Here is a 24,810-nt window from a genome sequence, read left to right as displayed (position 1 = left end):
TCTTCTTCTTTGTGTGCAATGCTTCTCACATTCCATGTTGCAATCTTCATTATGTGTTCCTTTTTCCAATTTTGTTTGCCGTTTCCTGGGTTGTGGTCTTTTCCCTGACAGTCCGTCCAGCTTTACTTTGCATGAAACTTGAAAGTATTTTGATTTTCCCCAGGGCAGGTTACTAACCTGTCGCTGGGTAAGTCCAGTGGTATGGCTTCTACCTAACGCCTCTGGACAGGCAGATCTAACAGCATTTACTCTGTTAGGGTGTTAAGGTTATACCGCCCATACTCGGTCGCCAGTGCCTCGTTTGTACTTTTAGAACAGGATGGACCACGGGGAAGGTAAGGTTGACATTTGAGTGGGAGAGGCTATGTATTGCGCTTCACCACCCCTTCCACCCCTTCCATATAATACATTCCCTAAGTACTTGGGAGTCTCACTTGACCGTTCTCTCACTTTCTGGCAACACCTTTCAAACTTGGCATATAAATTAAGGACACGTAATAATATCCTACAGAGACTCTGTGGCACTACCTGGGATTCTAGAGTCTCTGCTCTTCGGACAACTGCTCTTGCTCTGGTATTCTCAAGTGCTGAATATTGTGCTCCTGTGTGGCTAAATAGCCTTCACACAAGGATTATCAATTCTCAATTGAACAATACCTTAAGATTAATTACAGTCTCTATTAGATCGACCCCAACATATTGATTACCTCTTTTAGCAGTCATTATTCCTACAGAACTGCGTAGATTGAATTCTTTCGTCCGTGAATTCCAAAAAATTGCTGGTAATCCGAACCTACCTATTCATCACGATCTCCCAACTCTTAACGTCAATAGATTGAAATCTCGCCATCCATCACTACGAGCAGCAGAAGAACTAGTGCTAAATAATTTTAATCCTTTATCAAAGTGGGAAGAGACATGTCAGGAAAATACGAAAGAACATTTGCATAACATTTTTAAAGGTGATCAAATCATCACAGGATCAGATCTACCTTGCAAAACATGGACGGTACTAAATAGAAGTCGGACAAATCATGGCCTATGTGGAGATACTCTGTATAAATGGAACAGACAAACATCTCCAGAATATGACTGTGGTGCTTCACGACAGACTATGCAACATATTGTAACAGAATGCATCTTGGTGCTTATCAGAATGACTGGAATGACTTTTTACAAGCGGCTCCTGAAGCTATGACCAGGATTATGAACTTAGATCTAAATTTATAATGATATATATGTCTCTTTTCCGTATTATAATAACATATTAAGACTTTTACTTTTAACTCTTATTTTAATTTTCCAACTTCTTGGATTAGATCTGTGTTTTCCTTCAAAGTTTTAACTTAAAATATTTTAAATTCTTCAATTCTGTTAATATATAATGACATCGTGATTCTCTTTTTTAGCATCATGTTTTTGCCATGAGGTATGTATGTATGTATGTATGCATTTATTTATAATCTTTTAGAATGATAATTAGACGTAATATAACACTTTGAAATGATATCCTATAATATACGTTTAAAATAGCCAGCATTGTTTATACCTCACGAGATAATTTCTCTGTCTATTTCTAAAAGCATATTCTGAAGTTATTGAATATTTCATTAGGCCGTTAATTGTGGCTACTTGTTGCGAAGTGATGAAAACTTGTCTGAAAAATTTCTTTTTTTGCCTTGGGAACAGCCAACAATTTCCGGCAAGAGCATAACCATACTCAACATTAAGACTATGCTTGAGACGATTTGCAGTTTAGTAACAGTACGGTCGTTTCTTTCCTCTCTCTCTCGCAGTGGACCAGAAGTTGTGGGCATCTAGGAATTCCTCAAGTGATGAAGACTAGGACAATCTCCAGTCCACTTTCTTGTTTCTAAAAACTAAGTGTGAAAGAGTTTTCTCTACTTTTGCTATATAAAAGGCATTGTGGTCCTATTTGTTTAAGTGTATGAATTTCATTGTATTCAAAAATGTAAACACTTTTTCTAGGATAAGAAAAAAATTGAATTTTTTTTTCATCCTAGCAACTGACCTTCTGAACTGCTCAAGTCCAACATATTGCTCGTAGAACTCTTCGCATTGCTGCCAATACGATATAAAAAATCAACTCTCTTCTTCTACGCGTTATTCCCGCTTCCTATGCAGGATCCGCGTGTTACTTAGATGCGACTTCTTCTTAGTACTACTCCCAACCAACCCGTCGCCTGATCTGCCACTGGGGGGGGGGGATATATTTTTTCGACTGTAGAGGCGCATGTTCACGGGGCCGGTTTGCCTGCTTGCGGGATGAAAAACGCCAGATAAACTGGCGGAAAAATCCCTAACGACCGCGCCCAAGACCGGCTAACTTGGCTATGCCTGAGGAAGATCCTCAAATTCCTCATGTCTACAACGGGAATCGAACTTGGGACACTCCTTCCCCAGGCATATAGTTGCGAAGCGCAAAGCCACTAAGCTAACCGCGCGTTCAATATAAAAAATCAACTAATGCCTTTTATTCAAGTATAGGGAGTATGCGAGGTCGTTTTACCGTTTTAGCCCAATCTAACTTTTGGAATCTGAGGTGTGAAGTTCAAGCTCCACTGGAAGCCAATCAGAGATAGCTTACCCAAGGTTATCACTGATTATACATGGTGTCTGATGAAGAAAGTCAACTGACAAGTGCCGCCATCTTGTGATCCCTAATCCAAACACTATGTTTACTGTCTGAAAATAGTGTAGGTTCTACGGTCAATTTTCTTGAGTTTATCGGAAGAAAGTCCGAGTTTATGGGAGAAATAACCCACTTGCCTGTGCCAGAGGTCGACTAACTGTGGAACCGGATCTGCACCTTACTGCCCAATGCTGTTCTGCGTTGGCAACCCTAGGGTCGATCCGCAACGCGTGACGACGGGTGAGCGGAGACGCAGAAACGTTTCCAATAATATATTATTATTATTATTATTTATGACTTCTCCATGGAGTCTGGAGGCTCATCACCCAAATCAATCATTATACACACAAATCCTAGGGAACTCAACTTCCACGGATGGCGCCTAATTCTCTTATTATTTGTCATATATGTGAAAATTTTCACTTGCATCAATCTTATAGAATCCCATTAATACTTTAAATCTTTCTATCATGTCTCCTCATTTTTCGCCTATCAACTAAAATTTATGACATACTAACATTCAACCTATGTTTGCAGGGAGTAATCCACAGACTTGTCACTCATCTCTGAATCTTTTCGACCACGTCCTTGTCCCCAAGAAACCCAGGTAACCAAATCGGTGCACAATAGTGAAGATGTAGCCTAATCATAGGGATAATAACCTCCTTATCTTTACTTGCTAGTGTGTTTTTCAACATCCAAATATTTCGTTGAGCTATTTTACTAAATTTTGCAATTTGCCTTCTGAACTTCAACTCTTTGTCCACCATTATCCTGAAGTCTCCAGCCTCATCAATTTCCTGCAAACCAACACCGTCAATATGATACACCAAATGCATACTTTTCAACCAGAAATGCATACCCTTAAATTTTGCAACACAAAATGACGTTCATTACCCTTTGTCCACAATGCCAATTTATTTAAGTCATTCTGCAGGACATCCACATCACTATTACCAGCTGTTGCTCTCCCCAGTTTTGCATGATTAGCAAACAACTGAATATCCCCTTCTAAATCTCTCCGTATGTAACTGATGTACAAATTAAAGAGTAATGGCCCTAGTACCGAACCCTAAGGCACTCATATTAATTACTATCATTCTCTTAGACTCCACTTTACCATATTCTACTCTCTAGCGTCTATCCGTCAGCCATCCCCCTATCCTTCCAAGCCTCATATCCATTCCCATTCTCTCCAGTTTTTGTAATAGTTTTCCATGTGGTATTCTCTCGAAGGCCATTGGCAAAGTTGAGCAGTAACATGGTGTGGCCATTGCCTTTATCCAATTGTCCTGTTACTTTATTATACAATGTAAATAAATTACTAAGACAAGACCTACACTTTACAGAACTGTGCTGTCAACTATAATGTATCGTATCCCTATCCACCCACTGTTGTATTTTACCTTTCCTCAACGTTTTCAGTACTTTAACAAACACTTACGATATATTAATTGTTTTGTTGTTTGGAGCCACCTTTATGCAATGGTACTATCTTATTCTCTTTCTCAGCTCTGGCAGCGTCCCTTGGATCCTGCCAGAGCTCAGAATTATAGTGAACAACTTCTTTAGACACAATGCATTTTTTTATCTACAGGCTAATATGCCTTCCATTCCCGCTACCGTGATCATATTCATATTTTTTAATAAACTGAACAATGAGGTTCGATTTACCATTGAACCCTGGAGCTCCCATAAAAAAATGCACAATTTTATTGCCATTCGACAGAAGAAAGCAGCCAATGCAGCCTTTTGTTGTTCTTTAGGTTTTTTTTTACCTGCCTGAAATAGTGTAAGCTATTTCAGACAGTAAAGAACAACAAAAGGTTGCATTGGCTGCTTTCTTCTGTCGAATGGCAATAAAACTGTGCATTTTTTTTCTGGCAGCTCCAGGGTTCAATGGTAAATCGAAGAAGAGTTTTTAAATCATCGATCATGACATTCGTTGATGCTTATCTTATCTCTCCTTAAAACATTAATCTAAAATGCACTGACGATATTCACTTGCAACTTATTCCATTGACTTCATGCACACCATGTAAAGAATCTAGATGACATTTTCTCTTCCCACTCTCATTCATATTTAATTCCATTCGTGACCTTAAATTTTTGACCTACCTGTGATGTGTTGTAAAATTTCTCCTGTAACTGTAATTTAACAACCTCTCAATAGATCGCATATTTCATCATGCCTCCTTTCCTCCACTTATTTTTTCGAACACTGGTGTCTCACGCTTTTTGGTTCATATTTATATGTAAAGTGACAAAAGCCAGATAAGACTGGTTACTGGTTCTTGACCTTTTCGACTCTTTCCTTATTTTCATGGAATACAACTTACCATATCTGAGTACAATTGTTCAGATTTGTTCTAATCATGACCTTGTAAACTGAGAGAAAAAGAGAGAGAGAGAGAGAGAGAGAGAGAGAGAGAGAGAGAGAGAGACTTTGTTATGCCAACAAGTTCATGCTCCTTTCTACATTTTATCTATGTTATGCGATATCTTAACTCCATTGAAACTGTGGCATATTACCCCATTCCTTGGTCTCTCTCTTCATCCATTAGTTGTAGCTTATTGCTATTAATATATAATATTTTGTTTGCAGTTTCTTCAGCTCGTTAATATTTGCTATTGAATCAGTCTATTCAAATCAGTTTTCAAGGATTTTGTATCAGAAATATCGCTTATCACCTACCCTCCTTGCATCATTCGCATAGAATCGAATGTTTTATCCAGATTATCGTCAATATCACTAAAATACAAGTTAAATAGGAAAACATGAAGGTCAGAAACCACATTAATCACAGTCTTTCATTTAGACCTAGTCCCTCTATATGTGATTTCTTTGTTGGCGGTGTGTGATTATTCTCAAAATAATCACACACCTATCCGTGTCAGAAGAATATTTTGCTTATCTGAGGTTTGAGTTAAAACTGAATATTTGAGTTTGTATAATAGCTACCTATATGGAATTCTATCGAATGCCTTGGTAAAACTTAAAAGAATAAAAAAAAATCAGTAACGTCTTATAATTCCTCATAAGGAGTGGGCGTGGCCATTTTAGCAACATCTAACTTTTGGAGATTGAACTGCTCCCTAGTTATTCTCGGTATCGGGAGATGACAAGCAGTGACATCTTGTGGTCCCTAACTCTAGCATTATTTTTATTGTGTAAAAATAGTGTAGGTTATACAGTCAATTCTATTGAGTTAACGGTGCGAAACCGCTTCCCCGTGCCTGAAATTGGCAAACTCTGTAACCGGTCGAAGAAAGGTTTTAAAATATTCTTATCAGTTACTGGAATCAAACTTAATATGCTCTCTTTGGCAGATAGTTCTGTAGACAGATATGCTACATCCACTTCGCTACACAGACTTATATTTTTATCCTCTCATCTAACTCTGTTATCTCTCTCTCTTGTTAAACGACAGAAGATTAGCAATACAAGACCTATCTTTTATAACAAAGCCATGTTGTCCTCTATACAATTTTAAAGAATTATCTGTCAACATCGGGGTATGATTTCTTTCTGTTCTCTGTACTAACTAATTCACTCCTCAAGCTGTACATGCTGCATCAGTACTAGATCCACCTTGTATAATTGAATTATTATGCCTCCTTCTGCGTATTAGGGATCCATATCCTGTTAAAACTCAAACATACAGGTTAGGGATATAGCTCATTCTCTAATACAATTCTTTAACATTTGTACTCATATCTCATTCAAACAGACTGCTGGGTTTGCATTAAGCTCTTGCAATATTTTTAACGAATCTACCTCTTTTGCAGGTATATTTTCATCAAGTTCATTTCAGCTGTCTAAGAAATAATGAGTATATACTGCAGGAAAAGGATTAAATACAGTATTTCTGGTGTTTTTGTCAGTTTCCTGCAATCTGTAATTACTATGGTTATCCTGCCATGATCATAAAATAAAAAAAAATCAACTAACGCGTTTTTATTTCCGTATATATAGGGAGTAGGCGAGGCCGTTTTTAGCCCTATCTAACTTTTGGAGGCTGAGTAGGCAGTTCAATCTCCACTCGTATCCAATCAGAGATAGCTGACCCAAGGCTATCACTAATTAAGCAGGACGCAGTGAAAAGTGATGGCTCAACAAGTGCCGCCATCATTTAGTTATAATAATAATAATAATAATAATAATAATAATAATAATAATAATAATCGTATGATGATACACGGCCGTGAGTCCCCTTTACAGGGAGGTGCGGTACCATCTCATCCCACCCAAATTTTATCCGGGCTCCGGAACCGGCATAGCTGACGAATCGGACCTATGGCTGGGTTAGCATTCCTGACTGTAATCCGTGTGTGTTCACTGGACAGGTTTGCCTGCTTGCGGGATGAAAAACCCCAGATAAACTGGTGGAAAAAATTCTGCTCTCCACGCCCAAGACCAGCTAACTTGGTTATGGCTGAGGAAGATCCTTAAGTTCCTCTCGTCGTTGACGGGAATCGAACCTAGGACACTCCTTCCCCAGTCATATGATTGCGAAGCGCATAGCCAGTAGGCTAACCTCGCGGACATAGTGCGGTTTTACCTTCTTCGAGATTGCTTTCATCGCCTGATTGTACTGCTCCTAATCTGCTTATCAGGTTTTTCATATTATAGACTGCATAATATTTTATTTAATTGAGGCTTTTTTGAAGTATGTCCAATATTATTCCTTTCTCATACTCTGTCTTTAAAACATCAGTAATGTCCTAAAAATTGAGCAACTAGCCAATTACATCATAAAACGGGTACTCCTAAAGAAAAATAGGCGAAATAGCCATGAAAAGTAATATTAATTTAGAGGAGTAACATGGAAAAATTTCCAGAAATACTATCTATTTTTTTTAAGGTTTTATTGAGACCTTTGTTTTCGTTCTTTCTAATTGTATATTATTCTGCTTTTCTATGAACGATCTCGAATGGTTTTCCCTTTAATATTGGATCTTTTTTTTTTTTTAGATATTATATTGGGTAGGTTTCCTTTACTTGGGCTTCTTTTAAGTGACATTATTAATATGTTTTTGGTGGCGCTGTATTCTGAGAAGTATTCTTGGCACTCCCTAACGTTATAGCCTTACATTTGTTTCTTAAGCCTTGAAAGGAAACGTGCTATATTATGGCGGCAGTTATTGCTTTAAATCCTAAAGCTGAAGTTGCGCGACATGCACAAGCTTTAGCTGTTAATATTACGGCAGCACGAGGGCTTCAAGATGTCCTGAAAACCAATCTAGGTCCAAAAGGAACTATGAAAATGTGAGTTTCAGTGTTGTTTTCATTTTTTTATAAGTAGATTGTACCAGGTGGTCATGCTTGCCTTTGAATTTACGTGTGTAATTATTAAAAAATTATTTTTTTTTTTAAATTGAAATTATCACATTGAAAACTCTGTATGACGTAAATGTTCTTCCGAATCATTAACCCCCTTTTTGTCTTAAATATTTCGAAAATGATTCTAGGATATAAATTGTCTTTCAGTAATTGATAAATGCCATTTTGACTGGAACTGTGTTGTATAGTATTAGTTCTGTGATTAGTTAGTGGGCGTGTAACTATGAATGATCTTCTTACACCAGCGATTCTCAGCCTATGGGTCGTGCCACCTTTCGGGGAGCATCTCATCAACTTCCTGCAGTACGGCACTGTCAATATATAGTAGTACACAGCATTATATTTCTGCACTCCAAAATGCAACACCTTGCACTTATTAATATTAAAACTACAACCCCACTCTAAATTAAAGATGCCAAGAAATTATGTTCTTGGTTTAATCCTTTATCCAAGTGTAAGCAAATAACATTTGCACCTGAAGTATTTTCAGGACTGGGCAACTCATATATAGAGGTTAATGACTTCACATCACTTACCTTAGTATCCCATAATGCAAAGCACATATCCTTATAGACATGTATAATGCTATGCAATGCTATATTAAGGCAAGTGATGTGAAGTCATTAATCTCTATTGAGTTACCCTGTCCTGTAATTAGCTGCAAACTTTGTTTGCTTACACTTGGATAAGAGATTAAGCCATCTTCGATTTATAGTATAACCAAGTGGAAAAACTTCCTACAATCCCACTTCTTTGTCCAAGTCAAGTCTATTTAAATCTTCATGAAGGGAATTAACATCAGTAGTGATACTTATAATTCTTTCCAACTTTGCATCATCATCATCAAACAACTGAAGATTCCTAATCAGGCCATGTGATTACCATTAAAGGCAAGTGATGTGAAGTCATTAACCTCTATTTAGGAATTGCCATGTCCTGTAATTACTTTAGGTGCAAACTTTGTTTGCTTACACTTGGATAAGAGATTAAGACTTATCTTAATCTCTTATCCATGCAGATGGGCATGCCTCTGGTTACTCTTCTACTAATCCATCTAACCAGTATTTATTCCCATCCTATGCAGCTTGTACACGAACTTGTGGTAATCTATCAAACGGCTTTGCAAAGTCCAAGAATATCACTGTATATTATTCTCCCTTATGTAACATGCTTGTTAACTTATCTTAAAATGTAAGTAAATTGCTAAAACAAGACTTGCCGTTTATGAATTAATGCTGACCATCATAAAGAATGCCATGTTCACCAACCCAATCTTGTATTCTATTTCTGTCTCCAACACCTTGACTACAACTGCAGTTATTCATACTGGTCTGTAACTGGAAACTTTTGTCCTAGAACCATACCAGGAGTTTATTAGATAAACTGTCTTTCAATTACAAAGACTAAAAATCACAAGATAATTTCAAACATGTAAATGAAATGGATAAATTAGTTATTTGAAAGAAACAAAACCAAACCATGCTTTTTTTTTAAACTGCACTTTCACTGACTTGAATATAATTATTAGTTATGGGGCTAGTGATTTTTGTAATTGCTTACAGTAAAATGCTTCAACTGTAGAGCTAGATTTTTACGTTTTCAGGAAGTAGACATTTCAAAAGCAGCTACACCTCGTGTGTCATACAACCTCTCATTATTAAGCCATCTTTAATTTATAGTTTAACCAAATGAAAAATTATTGTATCTGAATTAAATTATATGCAAACTAAACTATACTTTAGGTGGTGACTGTTGTTGCACATCAGTTTTTCCAGAGTAGTTATTTGTCTCCATATTGTTCACTTTATCATTAAATGTCTATTATGTACCTTCAATGAATGTACAGGATACTATGATTGTTATTTGTCAGCTTCCAGTAATGACCACATCTAGCATTTTGGTCTTCTAAAACATACTGCATCACCTCGTGTAGATCTCAGTTTCCTTTTAGTTATTCAGTATTAGGAGTAGGTAAGACACATTTCTTAGTATTTCCTCTCCTCTCCTATTTTGTTTAATGACTATACTGCCTTAACTACTTAAATATTATTGAATGCTAACATCACGTTCCTTTCTCATGTTTTCATTTTTTTAATGTGATCCTACTATTATCCCTTCACTTCCCTAATTTTTCTCCAACTGTCAGTTAAAATTGGTTTGAATGCTTTTATATACTGTTAACTTAGTGTTTTGGCTAATTGCATTCTATTCTATAAATATGTATTAATCTGATTCCCCATCATACTGTTCAGTTATTCTATATGTTCTGAAATCTAATTTGCCATCTTCACTATAACAGCACATGCCAAATGCCACCTAGTGGGTGATTACAATAAGTCTCAAATTTAAAATTAAAAGATTCGAAATAAAATTTAATTTAATTAGATAATGAAATGACACAGTATTAAATTAAATTTAAAAAAAATAATTAAAAAGGGGTGAACATTATTGCTTGGCATTTATGAGGATGAGACTCTCTCCCAAATTTTGGCAATAAAGAAACGTTGTTTATTATTTTAACGGTATAATAGAACACAGAAACTAAGTAAATAATTAATTTATTAACTTAATGCTGATATTTCGCTGGTGTTGTAACCAGCATCTTCAGAGCACAAAAACACTTTGTCATAATACGCGAGACTAAAACAACATGGTGTACTTAAACAAAATTGTAGCAGCAACACAAAGACTAGAGTCCTGATTTTGGCGCCCTCTATCTGGGGAAAAAAAAAAAGCTATCATATATTACTAGAGTCCTAGAAAAGTGCTAGTTTTTTCTTAATATGACTATCTCCCAGATCTTCGGCAAGTTAATACAGCCATATTTGTTGAGATTTGGAGTGTGTTTTAGGGCTTCTGTCGCCTCTAATAACAATCTCTCTGATTTATACGGGTTTCTGTGTAGTACTTTTGTGTTTTTCCAGTTGATCCTGTGTGCAGGGGTATCCAGAGCATGGTCTGCTAGGCCCGACTTCCCATAATGATAATTCTGGATGTATCTTTTATGTTCGCTGATGCAGATGTTCACAGTTCTTCCTGTTTGACCATAGTAGGCTTGATTGCATGAGCAGGGTACTTGGTAGACTCCTGGATGTGATAAAGGAGGAATGCTGTCCTTGGGTGAGCGGATGAGGGTGGCTAATTTGCTACATGGTCTGAATGTAGTGCGTAGTTTATGTTTATTGAGAATTCTTGAGATCTTTTCGGATGTGCCTTTAATGTAAGGGATGGTGGTATAAAAGTCTTACAGTGGCTGCACTGCATAGTTCAGAAAGCCTGGACAGAGGGACGAATTCCCGATGATTGGAGTAGAGCTCTCATAGTACCCATTTATAAAAAGGGAAATAAAACTGAATGTGAGAATTACAGAGGTATTTCTCTACTGAGTGTTCCTGGCAAGATCTATGCAAGTATACTTGAGAAACGGTTGAGAAGAATTGTGGAAGAAAAGCTTGGTGAAGAACAAGCTGGATTCAGGCCAAATAGAGGCTGTCAGGATCAGATCTTCACTTTACGACAAATAGTCGAGAAAGAATGGGAATATAACAGAGATCTGTATTTAAGTTTTGTCGATTTGGAAAAGGCATATGACAAGGTGCCAAGAGAGAAGCTATTCAATACCCTACAGTTATATGGTGTCAATGGGGCATTATATCAAGCAATACTTAGTCTTTGAGTTGTAAGTCAGCAGTTAGAATTGAAGGAAGTACAGGAAGGTGGTTTAATGTTAAATCTGGTGTCAGACAAGGATGTACATTATCCAATCTGTTATTCATTATCTATATGGATCACATTATGAAGGAAAGTGGTATTAAACCTGATATCAAAATTGGAGATGTTAATGTCAGCTCTTTGCTTTATGCGGATGATGTTATACTTCTAAATAAATCCGCTACAAGTCTGCAAGATTCTCTGACTAAATTCAATTGCTGTTGTAATAGATATAGTATGAAGGTCAGCAATAAAAAGACAAAGACAATGAAAATAGGCAGAATCATTGAAAATGTTAACTGTGTTGTGAATGGAGAACCTGTGGAACAAGTAAAACATTTCAGCTACTTAGGCACGATTTTTACTGAAGATGGTAAATTAAATATAGAAATAGACAACAGAATCAGCAAAGCTGATACGGTAGGTAGTCAGTTGAATAAATTCATATGAAATAAGAGAGAAATTAGTCTGAACACTAAATTAGCTGTATACAAGACAGTGTTCAAACCAGTTTTAACTTATGGATCTGAGAGCTGGGTCAGAAGTAAAACACTTGACCAAAGACTAGAGACCACAGATATGAGAGTCCTGAGAAAGATTAGAGGCGTGAACAGATGGCATCAATGGCAATATCATATTAAAAATGAGGATATTAGGAAAGAACTTGACATTGTCAGCATCCAGGAATGCGTTAGCAGAGCTAATCTCAGGTGGTATGGTCACTTAAATAGAATGGGAGAGGAAAGATTAGCAAAACAAGTGTTCTCTGCCAGGTTGGCAGGAAAATGACCCAGAGGAAGACCAAGATATAGGTGGATTGATAAGGTACAAAGTGCCTTAGATGATAGAAATATAAGATCTGATAATGTTGGAGTCTTGACAAGTAACAGACTGATTTGGAGGAAAATTGTAGATAGGAAGTTAGTAATGATGTAATTTTTTCATGTAGTACTTTTCTATCCTGTACACCCCTTGAGGGTACATGGCAGGAATGTGATGATGATGGTGACTGTTTTGTTGTAGTTCTTTGTGGTGGATGGTAGCAAATTAGCCACCCTCATCTGCTCACCCAAGGACAGCATTCCTCCTTTATCACATCCAGGAGTCTACCAAGTACCCTGCTCATGCAATCAAGCCTACTATGGTCAAACAGGAAGAACTGTGAATATCCGCATCAGCGAACATAAAAGATACGTCCGGAATTATCATTATGGGAAGTCAGGCCTAGCAGACCATGCTCTGGATACCCCTGCACACAGGATCAACTGGAAAAACACAAAAGTACTACACAGAAACCCGTATAAATCAGAGAGATTTTTCTTAGAGGCGACAGAAGCCCTAAAACACACTCCAAATCTCAACAAATATGGCTGTATTAACTTGCCGAAGATCTGGGAGACAGTCATATTAAGAAAAAATTAGCACTTTTCTAGGACTCTAGTAATATATGATAGCTTTTTTTTTTTTTTTTTTTTTTTTTTTTTTTTTCCAGATAGAGGGCACCAAAATCAGGACTTCTAGTCTTTGTGTTGCTGCTACAATTTTGTTTAAGTACACCATGTTGTTTTAGTCTCGCGTATTGTGACAAACAGTGTTTTTGTGCTCTGAAGATGCTGGTTATAACACCAGCGAAATATCAGCATTAAGTTAATAAATTATTTACTTAGTTTCTGTGTTCTATTATACTGTTACAATAATAAACAACATGTTCGACGAACACAAGTCTGTCCACACAAATAAAGAAACAGTCATTCCAATTTTACATTGGGCTGTGTTAGAAGTGCTTCAGGACTCTTTAAATAACTGTTCAAACCTAAACCTTCTCCTCACAGGACGTTCTGTTGAAAGATTTCTACAAGAACACCAATCTTATATTATTATTATTATTCAGGCCTCCATGGAGTCAAAAGACTCATCCAGGAGGTCCTTCCTAGGAAACAGTCTATCAAGACTCATCGTGGGAGGGCCCTCTTAGGAAACACAGTCTGTCATACCACTCCTTAAACTCATTGACCATTCTGACTCTCACCACTTTATCAGACAATGCATTCCATGGTTCAACCATCCTCCATGCAAAGAAACCACTCCTCACCCTCTTGCTCGGTTACCTTTCGTAACTTCCAGGGATGGCTCCTTGTCATCACTCCTTCACGCTGTTCAACTAAGCGAAAGAACTCCCTAGTTTCAATCCTGTAACCACCTCTCAACAGCTTAAAAGTCTCAATCATATCACTTCTCCTTCTATCCACCAAACTCTGGAATCCACATTCCCTCAGCTGATCCTCATAACTAAAATTGTACAGTCTTGAAACCATCTTTATTATCTGCCTTTGTACCCTTTCCCAGTTAATTTATCCCCTTCAAATCCTGGGGACCAAATCTGTGGACAGTAGTCTTAGTGTGGTCTGATCAGAGTCTTATACAATGGAATGATAACTCTTTTATCTCTGCTTTTATCTCTAATAACAATAAACCTGAAAAATCTGCCCTTGCTCAGGATGGAGTGAACACTGACTATGATATCCTATGTTCCAATACTTACCTTTTACATTGGTGCAGGTTTAGGTTTGAGCAGTTATTTTAAGAGTGCTGAAGCATTTCTACACAGCCAAAATTTAAATCTGAATGATTATCTCTCACCTTCTCGTGGTGCACCCTGTTGGGTATCTACTTTGATACTGAACGAACGAGGATGGGCTGGCAATTTGGGATTTAGCCGACCAAATTGTATTCTTATTGGTTAAACCAAAATAAAAAATGATGGTACAACATGACAAAATTTCATGCCGGCTGGGGCGTCGCCCGGTTAAACAAGGCCCCCGTTGTTTTCGCCAGGGAACCAGGGCGAACAGCGAAAAGTCAGCTACTGGAACAAATCTGAAAACAAACCCCACCTCAACATCACCAGAGTTAAAGATCGGTACTATCAACGTAAGAAGCCTGAATGGCAAAGAAATGGAGCTAGCTGAGGAATTAGATAAGTACCAGATCGACATAATAGGGGTGACTGAAACAAAAAAGACCAAAACTGGTGAGATCTTTCTGAGCAATAAATACAAAATGTTATATTCAGGCAATAACAATCAAGGAAAAGAAGGAGTAGCCATAGTATTCAACACAAAATACGAGGCTAATCTTCTTGAATGGCAGTCAGTCTCAAGTAGAGTAATGTGGGCAAATATGAGAATGGGGAACTGGACAATGAGACTTATTTGTGCCTATGGTCCCACAGAAGGTTCTACTAAGGTAGAAGTGGAGGAATTTTTTGAGGCTTTAGAAAAAGCAACTGACACAATGAAAAAGGAAAAGTTGGTCCTTGTTGGGGATCTAAATAGTAGAGTAGGAAATGATTGTGAGACATACAAAAATATTTTGGGAAAATTTGGAGAAAAGAGCAAAGCTAATAATAATGGCAAATATCTGTTGGATTTCTGCTCAGGACATGGACTGGTTATTACTAACACCATGTTCCAACATAAAAATGTGCACAAATTCACATGGAGAGAAGAGGCTAGGAATAAGAAAAGTCTCATTGACTATGTTATTGTTGATAGTGATGTTTTCTCCCTGGTGCAGGACACCAGAGTGTACAGAGGATTTGAAATTGGAAGTGATCACTATTTAGTCTTGAGCAGGATAAAATTGAATTTCATATTGAAAAGAATAACATGTAAGAAAGTTTTAAAGCGAATAAAAGTTGAGCAGCTCTCAGATGTAAACTGTAGACTAAAATACAGAAATATTATTGAAAAGAAAATGAAAGAGTTTGAGAACAGGAATCAAACCTTGGAGATTCAGTGGCAAACTCTAAAGGAAACATTGATTGATTCTGCCAGAGAGGCATGTGGTGAGGTTGTGTGCAAAGATAAAAAAATCAGAACTCCCTGGTGGACACAGGAAGTTAAAGAGGCAGTGAAGGAAAAGAAGAAAGCATATCAAAAGTTCCTGGCAAATAAGTCAGCTTTTACTCTTACAGAATACAGAGACAAATGTAAGAAAGCTAAACAGTGTGTAAAACTAGCTAAACAAAAGTCATGGGAGGACTTTGGCAAGAATATAGAAAATAAATATCAAGAAGGTGGCAAAATATTCTGGAGGTTGTTGAAGAAGCTTAGGAATGGAGGAAAGAGTGCTGTAAAAGGAATTAGAGATGATAAAGGTGAAATGAAAACAGGAGAAAAAGATATCCTTGAAGTATGGAGTAATTACTTTGAAAAACTGCTAAATGAAACAAGCAGTGATGACAGCACAGTGATAAAAAAACACTGACCAGGCATGCAGTCAGGAATACATATCCATACTTGAAGTAGAAAAAGCCATCAAAGGCTTGAAATGTGGAAAGGCAGCAGGAGTAGATGATATTCGACCAGAAATGCTGAAGTATGGTGGTATAAGAGTCTTACAGTGGCTGCACTGCATAGTTCAGAAAGCCTGGACAGAGGGACGAATTCCCGATGATTGGAGTAGAGCTCTCATAGTACCCATATATAAAAAGAGAAATAAAACTGAATGTGAGAATTACAGAGGTATTTCCCTACTGAGTGTTCCTGGCAAGATCTATGCAAGTATACTTGAGAAACGGTTGAGAAGAATTGTGGAAGAAAAGCTTGGTGAAGAACAAGCTGGATTCAGGCCAAATAGAGGCTGTCAGGATCAGATCTTCACTTTACGACAAATAGTCGAGAAAGCATGGGAATATAACAAAGATCTGTATTTAAGTTTTGTCGATTTGGAAAAGGCATATGACAAGGTGACAAGAGAGAAGCTATTCAATACGCTGCAGTTATATGGTGTCAATGGGGCATTATATCAAGCAATACTTAGTCTTTATTTGAGTTGTGAGTCTGCAGTTAGAATTGAAGTACAGGAAGATGGTTTAATGTTAAATCTGGTGTGAGACAAGGATGTACGTTATCCCCTCTGTTATTCATTATCTATATGGATCACATTATGAAGGAATGTGGTATTAAACCTAATATCAAAATTGGAGATGTTAATGTCAGCTCTTTGCTTTATGCGGATGATGTTATACTTCTAAATAAATCCGCTACAAGTCTGCAAGATTCTCTGACTAAATTGAATAGCTGTTGTAATAGATATGGTATGAAGGTCAGCAATAAAAAGACAAAGACAATGAAAATAGGCAGAATCATTGAAAATGTCAACTGTGTTGTGAATGGAAAACCTGTGGAACAAGTAAAACATTTCAGCTACTTAGGCACAATTTTTACTGAAGATGGTAAACTAAATATAGAAATAGACAACAGAATCAGCAAAGCTGGTATCGTGGGAAGTCAATTGAATAAATTCATATGGAATAAGAAAGAAATTAGTCGGAACACTAAATTAGCTGTATACAAGACTGTGTTCAAACCAATTTTAATTTATGGATCTGAGAGCTGGGTCAGAAGTAAAACACTTGACCAAAGACTAGAGACCGCAGATATGAGAGTCCTGAGAAAGATTAGAGGCATGAACAGATGGCATCAATGGCAATATCATATTAAAAATGAGGATATTAGGAAAGAACTTGACATTGTCAGCATCCAGGAATGCGTTAGCAGAGCTAATCTGAGATGGTATGGTCACTTAAATAGAATGGGAGAGGAAAGATTAGCAAAACAAGTGTTCTCTGCCAGGTTGGCAGGAAAACGACCCAGAGGAAGACCAAGATATAGGTGGATTGATACGGTACAAAGTGCCTTAGACGATAGAAATATAAGATCTGATAATGTTGGTGTCTTGACAAGTAACAGACTGATTTGGAGGAAAATTGTAGATAGGAAGTTAGTAATGATGTAATTTTTTCATGTAGTACTGTCATATCCTGTACACCCCTTGAGGGTACATGGCAGGAATTTGATGATGATGATGATGATTATCTCTCTATTGTCAAGATTTGGGAGAGTCATCCTCATAAATAGCAAGCAGTAATATCCCCCCCCCCATTTTAATAATAATTATTTTATTTATTACATAGGCAAAGTTGATATTAAATCCAACATTATTTCAAAGTCGAATGCTTGTAGAAACTGAAAATTTCATAAGTTGACTTGAGAGCTTATGAGAATTCAATTCTCGCAATCCTGAGTTGCCTTAGCTTGGACTACTTAAAAGACATGGGCACTGCTCAAGCATCCATATATTTGCCTTTTATTAGTCCATTTGATAAAAGTTTCATTGGCCTGATAGCTGTTTCGAACTGGCTAGTTCTCTTCAGAGACCAGGCATTGTTTAAGTAAAGAGCCTTTCTAAAAATTAGGCAATACCTCAGACCACTCTAAGCGAGTGACCGAAGGATCATCCATTTCAGCATTGGTTCCATGCAGAACCGCTCATATTCCAGGGGAAAGGCATCCACTGACACGGCCCCAGTGGAGGATACGGCAGAAAACACCAACCACTGGAGACTCAAATTGCTCTCTCAAGGCAAAACTCTCCACTCACCCCCCATAATCTTACCCCCCCAGCAGGAGCCAGACGTGGAAGAAATATGCAAGAAACCATGAGAGCAAAAACTCACGTTCAGTACTAAGGAAATCAAAATGTCAGAGAAATGTGTTTTTCATACGTGATCTCTCGGTTGGCATGTAAAAATAATTACTAAAGAAAGATCCAAAAGGCTTTAATTTGGTGATGTAAAATTACACAAGCAAAGTAGATATTAATCCAACATTATTTCAAAGCCGAATGTTTGTAGAAACTATGAAAGTTTAAGTTGAGCTTGTGAGAACAATCCTCAGCATCCCTGAGTTGCCTTAGCTTGGACTACTTAAAAGACATAGCTGCTGCCCAAGATATTAAGATAATAGTATTCATTGTTCAGACAGATTTGTGTATAGGTAACATCTGTTCAGAAGTATCAGGGTGAAAGTGAGATCCTAATTTTTCGGATGCTGAGCAGACCATATATAATGTTTGTCAAGAAAGATTGGAGGTTATCTGTAAAGATAAATTATTCTTTTCTAGAGAAGTGTCAAAAAAGAAAGACTAGAAAAGGGTTCTATTTTGTGAGATAGTATTAAGTTTTAGCATTGAAATTAACTAAGTTATCAGAACCTCTTTAAAGAATCGTTTGAAAATCAGAAGCAGTCATTTGCAAGCCAAGTATTAGTAACAATTCGTAACACTCATCAAAATTATTACCAAAAAAAAAATTTTTTTTTTTTCATACAATGTTTTTAAATTCATTTACTTTTTTTTTCATTTAGTATTTACACACCTGAATTTTTAAAATTTTAATTTTTGGCATTGTGTATATAAATTTGCTTTATTTTCTCTCACAGGTTAGTAACAGTTATGCAAGGTTATTAATACTTGATAAAACTGCTTTTTTTTCAACTAAAGCATGTGCCTGGAAGTAAAGTAATATCAGGTCATCCCAAATGTAATGTTGTTTTTAGCATTAAGTTTTGGAAGGATATAAAAGATAAATCACTTGTCAATTTAATCAAACATATATTCTCCATTTCGATCAGTGAACAACATTGTGAAAGCTTCATAATGTCATTTCTATAGAATTCAGGGAGTTCAGAGGCAAAGAAGTCACATAGGCTTAATTTCAGTGTCTATAATATATTGTATTGTTTTTCATTAATGAAATGTTGCAAACTTCAAAATAAGTAGTAATCTGAAGGTACAAGATCAGGAGAATACACAGGATGTGGAAGCTTTTCCCAGCCGAGTTCCTCAATCTTGGTATAGGTGATTCTGGCACTATGAGGGCATGCATTATCATGGTAAAAAAACAACACTTTTGATTGACCAGAGAACACCTTTTCTTTCAGTTTTTCATTCAGTCGATTGAGTTGTTCATAGTATACTTCAGCTGTGATTGTTTGGTTTTATGCAAGAGTTCAAAGTGTATAATACCAGCCATATCCCACTAAACGCTTAACAAAAACCTTCTGAGGGTAAGTCTTATTTTGGCTGAGGTTTAGCCTGTTAGCATGAATGAACTCACTGCCTTTGATGCTTAACGTTCTTTTATAAAGTATCCACTTTTCTTCACCGATGACTATATGACTCAAGAATGGAGATTGAACCTCTTGAGAATGAAGAGCAGTGCAGATATTGATGGGCTCTCTTTGATTGTTGTTCGTCAGTTTGTGAGGAACCCACTTGCCAAGCTTAGACACTATTCTAAGTTCTTGCAAATGGTGATGGACGGCCAATGATGATGAATTAAGATCTTTTGCTAACTATTCACCAGTTGCATTGCTATTTCTTGCAATAGTGGCTTCCAGCATATCATTATTGAGAGAGACAGGGTGCCCAGAACAAGGGGAGTCTTTCAAGCTAAAGTCCCCTTGTTAAGATTTTTAGAACAATTGTTGGCACGTTCGCACATTCGAAACATTATTGCCATAAACTTTTTCCACATTTTTTAGTGTTAGCAGCATTCATGATTTTTTTTGAACTCAAAGCATGTGCTTAATGTGCTCTTCAGTGACCTCCATAGTAATAAAAGGTTATTTAAACAAGAACTTATGTATGATGTTCTTGCAAAGTGGAATTCCTTAGAATGAGCAGACCTCAGCTTAGTGATACTTATAAAGCTTTAAAAATTCCTGTTTAAACAAGCTGAGACATATTTGAACAAGTACAATTTTAAAAAAAAGACATTACTTTTGGGATGACCTGATAGTGAGTTGGCATATCGTTTCTGGTCAGGCATCTGAATGGAATAATAATGTATTTAACAACTTAAAATGTAGAAATAAATACTAATAAAATTAGAAAATTTAGTGATGATAGTCATTTATAAATTTATGACAGTGTTTTACTAAACATTTGTAAGGCGCTAGAAAACAAAGGAATACTACAATAATTAAATACTATTTTAGAGATACTAGAAGTTTTAACTCTAAAAAATTGACAAACTGAAACAAGATTCATGATCATAATTTTATAACCATCACTGTTCTTGTGTTAACAAAGATGTGCAGTCCCTTTTTTTCCTCCTAGTATAGTCAAAGGTCGTTGAAAGTTGCTATTGAAAAAAGGTTTCATTTTTGTAGTAGTGATTTGAGTTTTGGTATAGTTTAGTTTATTTTTCATAGCTTAGCACAACTGAGCGATTGTGGAGATTTATGTAGTTGAGACATTGATTATTTTTGAGCCTTGCAATTAACGATAACAAAATGACAGCACAAAAATCGTATGTAATTGACACTGGACATTTTTCAGAATGGTACATTGTCGTGAATGCAACATGATACGATATATATACAAAAGATATACTTGGTGGAACATGGAGTGTGTGTTTGTGGAGAGACCGAACAGGAGACAAGAGAGAGGATATGGATATGTTGAAAGTGAGATATTCTGTTGGACTAAGAGTTGTTGGTAAATTTGAAACTGATGAATGAAATAAAAGTGTGATTGCAGGAGTAAATGATTGTATGAATCATGAAATGGAAATGAGCAGGACTATGGAAGCAAAAGAAAGTATAGCTGGAGAAATGAAAGCGGCACTGTGGGAGAGAAGGGAGATTGGAATGAGGAAATGACTGATACTGACTGTAATTGCTGAGATGCAAAACTTGAAAAATGAGTTGATAAGAATGAGAAGCAAAATGAAAAATATGCATAGTGAGATGAGTAGTTTGGTGGATAAAAGAGATGAATGCAAAAGATTATGAAGGAAAGCAGAGATTAAGAAGTGACGAATGACTCGATAATAGTGATGTGTGGAAATTCCATTAGGGGTGTGGTAAGTGAGAGATTCCATAAGGTGTTTTCCAGGAGGGAGAATTAGCAGGATAATTGATGCATTAGATAAGAGAAGCTAGTGGTAGTGGTCGGACATAAAGAGCACATGAAAACGCATATCAGGAAGTTGTTGAGGAAAGCAAAAAATAATAGTATGGTTTGAAGGGTAGGCAGTGTATTGCGTAGGTATGATAATGAATTGAGATGGAGAGCAGGGATCATGAGTGGTATGTTGGCAGAGCTGTGTGAGAAGGGAGTGGAGTTTGTGAATGTGTGGGATGTATTTGAGGAAAGGATGGAAATGTACAAAAGTGAGTTGCATCTGAATAGATTTAGTGTGAGATTCTTGCCACAAGGAGGAACAATGAGTGATGTGAGCAAGAGAGCAGAAGTAAGAGGTGAAGCCAAAAATCAGGAGAGAACTAGTAAGACTGAAGTGATTGTAAATGAGAATAGTAGTAGTCGGAGTGATAGAACAAGAATGCAAGATGGACAGGGAGACCGTATAAGGAGAGTGGATGTTGGAAGTAGTAAATGTATGAGGATGGTCAGTATGGGAATGGGCTGGGTTGAGATGTACAGAAGATAGTTGAGTCTGAAATAGATAAGGTAAGGTGATAAAGGCAATTAGGAATGGTTAGGTATGGGTCAATCGCAATCTACAAGTGGCATGGGCAGGACTGGTTATAGACATAAAAGTGAATTGCTGTGTTTATTCACAAATGCTAGAGCATCAAAATAAGGGAGATGAAATGGTTTTGTTGTATTGTTTTTATTTGCCCAGAAATTATTGGAAGAATAAGTGAAACATGGTTGGATAAGGATGGTATCCTAATGGGAAATAGAAATGGAAGGGTATGATGTTTTCTGTGAGGATAAAGGATAGGAAGGAAGTGGAAGGAGTGCTGTTGATGATAGGGCAAATTATGTCTGCACAAAGTGGAGATGTAAGTAATGGCAATGGTTTTGAGTCAGTATGGTGTGAGGTGGAAGTTGACAGAAGAGTTATTTAATTAGATGCTGCTATAGGTCAGGGAATGTGGAGAATGGTGATGAAGAGTATTATAAGCAACTTTGGTTAGTGAACAAGGGAAGGGTAATTATGGGTGATTTTAATTATGGGATAACTTACTTTAATGGCATTATAATAATTTATATAAAAAAAAAGATATTTAGTAAGAAAGATTTTTATTAACTGACTTGTATTTTGCTGGATTTCAAACCAGCATCTTCAGATCTCATTACATGTTAATTAACATACAGCAATGGGTAAATTAAACAATTCAAATTGTAATGGACAAAATATCTAAAGTCTGTTGCAATTTGAAATGTTTCGCTTATATGTATCATGTATATCATGTGTTAACTGTAATATGCTCTGAAGATGCTTGGTTGAAATTCAGTAAAATATAAGCTAGTTAATTTAATTTTTTTTTTTTTATTTATTGGTTTGATGTTGTAATACAGTTTAAATAAGTTATGAATAATGTTCAGCAACTAAGCTTGTCTATTAGATTTAATTAGCAGTATAGATAGGAATGAAGAGATTGCTTTTGAGAATAAGGAAAACGGAGTTCTTGAGCTTAGGCAGTATGTCAAGGAGGGTGCACAAGGATCAAGAGTTGTAGATCTGGTCATTTTTCAGAGGGTGTGATTGTGAGTGAGGTTTCACATTTCTCTCCAGTTAGTGAGAGTAATCACTTGGGTTGTTGTATCACATGAAGACTTCTGTGAGGAAAGGATTTATGTGGAATTACAAGGCTGATGATTATGAAAAGGTTAGGAGACAGCTTGGAACTATAGCATGGAATGAGATGTTAAAGGAGAGGAGATGAATGCTGCGTAAGAACTGACTAAAAGATATTTAACAACAGTGATATGCAAATGCATTCTGAAGGTCAAATGACTGAATAAAGTAGGTTTCAAATGGATGAATTAAAGGAAGGCATGAAATATGGAAGAAAAAGATACTGTGGAGGCAGCAAAAGATGAATAATGGAAGCAATCAATTGCATGAGTAATATAAAGAGCAGGCGAGGAATGTGGAAGGATATGATGAGTAAAACTACAGTGAGCAGAAATTAGCAAATTAGGCCAAGAAAAATCCCCGATATGTAGCAATAGATGAAAGAATGATGGTTCCCGATGAAAATGGTGGAATAGTAACTGCTGCAGAGGACATAGTTGAGGTATTCAGTGAACAGTTTATAAGGGTATTTTATCCTCATCAGGGTGAAATCGTGACAAACTCAAGTGTAGAGGACATAGAAGAGGATGCTTAATTGTGAGTAGGCAGGAGGTATATGAGGAAGTAAGCTTGATGACATTAAGGCAGTAGGATTTGATGATATATTGCTGTCTTAAGGGAATTTTCCAGTGAATTAGCATTAGAAGTAGCATGCCTGTTTAATGAGTCTTGCAACAGCACAGGTTCCAAGAGAGTGGAAAGAATGTAAAATTGTTCCACTGCACAAAGGTAGTAAGGCTGTGGCTACAAATTATAGGCTAATCTGTATATCTGGAGTAGTAAGTTACTGGAGAAATCAATGAGAACTAAGATACAGCAATATTCTCTCTGGTTGTCAGCATGGGTTTGTTAAAAGAAGATCATGTTTTACCAACTTATATATTTAAACAAGGTGACATATCTTGGAGAAGGGAAATGCATATACAGTGGTATACAGTTACACCCCAAGTTATGTAAGTAATGCATTCTGTAAAGCTTTACGTAACTCGAATTTGTAAATTACATACATACAATAAAATGTTCAATGGCTACTCATACCGCTGTCTTACATTAGATTTTTTACCATTAATCACATATTTTCCATTTTTGTGTGATTTAAAAGAAATTCATTTATAAAAAAATTTACCAATTGTATTTGAATAATATACATACTGTAAATATGAAAGCATGAAAAATACATAATATTAAAAGAATATAAAAACAAACTGAAATATTCACTTTTCAAATAAAAAAAAATGTCTTGTGATGGCTAAGTTGGCTGTTCTAAGGAATGCTGTTCTGTGGTAAGTTTTACTCCTTTCGATGTTGAAGGCTGAGGATAGTTGGGGTCGTCTAAGTTGTCATCTAGACTTTGTTGTGAACGGCATCTCACAAACTTGTCTAGAGTAGATTGTGTGGTCACACGCTTCTTGTCCTTGTAGATGGCCTTGTAGCTAGACATATTGGAATAGATACGACAGCTAACGTTTCTAGTCCATCGATTCTAATTTTGCTAACGCTATGTCTATCAAGTTAAAAACCTCGGCTAGTCCCTTCGTTGTAAATTTCTTTGTCTGGCTGTTCAATCGGCTTAGTATTTTCTTCAGAATGCCTCCAACAGAATAAAGTCATCATTAGCTCTTCATCATGGCTCAAAAGAAG

The 24,810-nt window shown here is 36.6% G+C and overlaps 1 protein-coding gene across 1 annotated transcript in view; it reads left to right on the top strand.

The window, feature by feature from the left end:
* Positions 1-7,742: 7,742 nt before the first annotated feature.
* Positions 7,743-24,810, top strand: part of CCT6 (chaperonin containing TCP1 subunit 6) — a 112,934-nt gene continuing 95,866 nt past the window's right edge. Inside the window, exon 1 of the mRNA XM_090391559.1 lies at positions 7,743-7,922. Coding sequence (XP_090247685.1) covers positions 7,786-7,922 — 137 coding nt within the window. The 5' untranslated portion in view covers positions 7,743-7,785. The remainder of the gene's footprint in view (positions 7,923-24,810) is intronic.

Source organism: Typopeltis vanoorti, chromosome 4 (genome assembly GCF_054136105.1).
Source record: "Typopeltis vanoorti isolate ZY-2024b chromosome 4, IOZ_Tvanoo_1.0, whole genome shotgun sequence".
NCBI lineage: Eukaryota > Metazoa > Arthropoda > Arachnida > Uropygi > Thelyphonidae > Typopeltis > Typopeltis vanoorti.
Note: the sequence above shows the minus strand (reverse complement) of the source record. Positions and strands in the feature narration are given on the sequence as shown.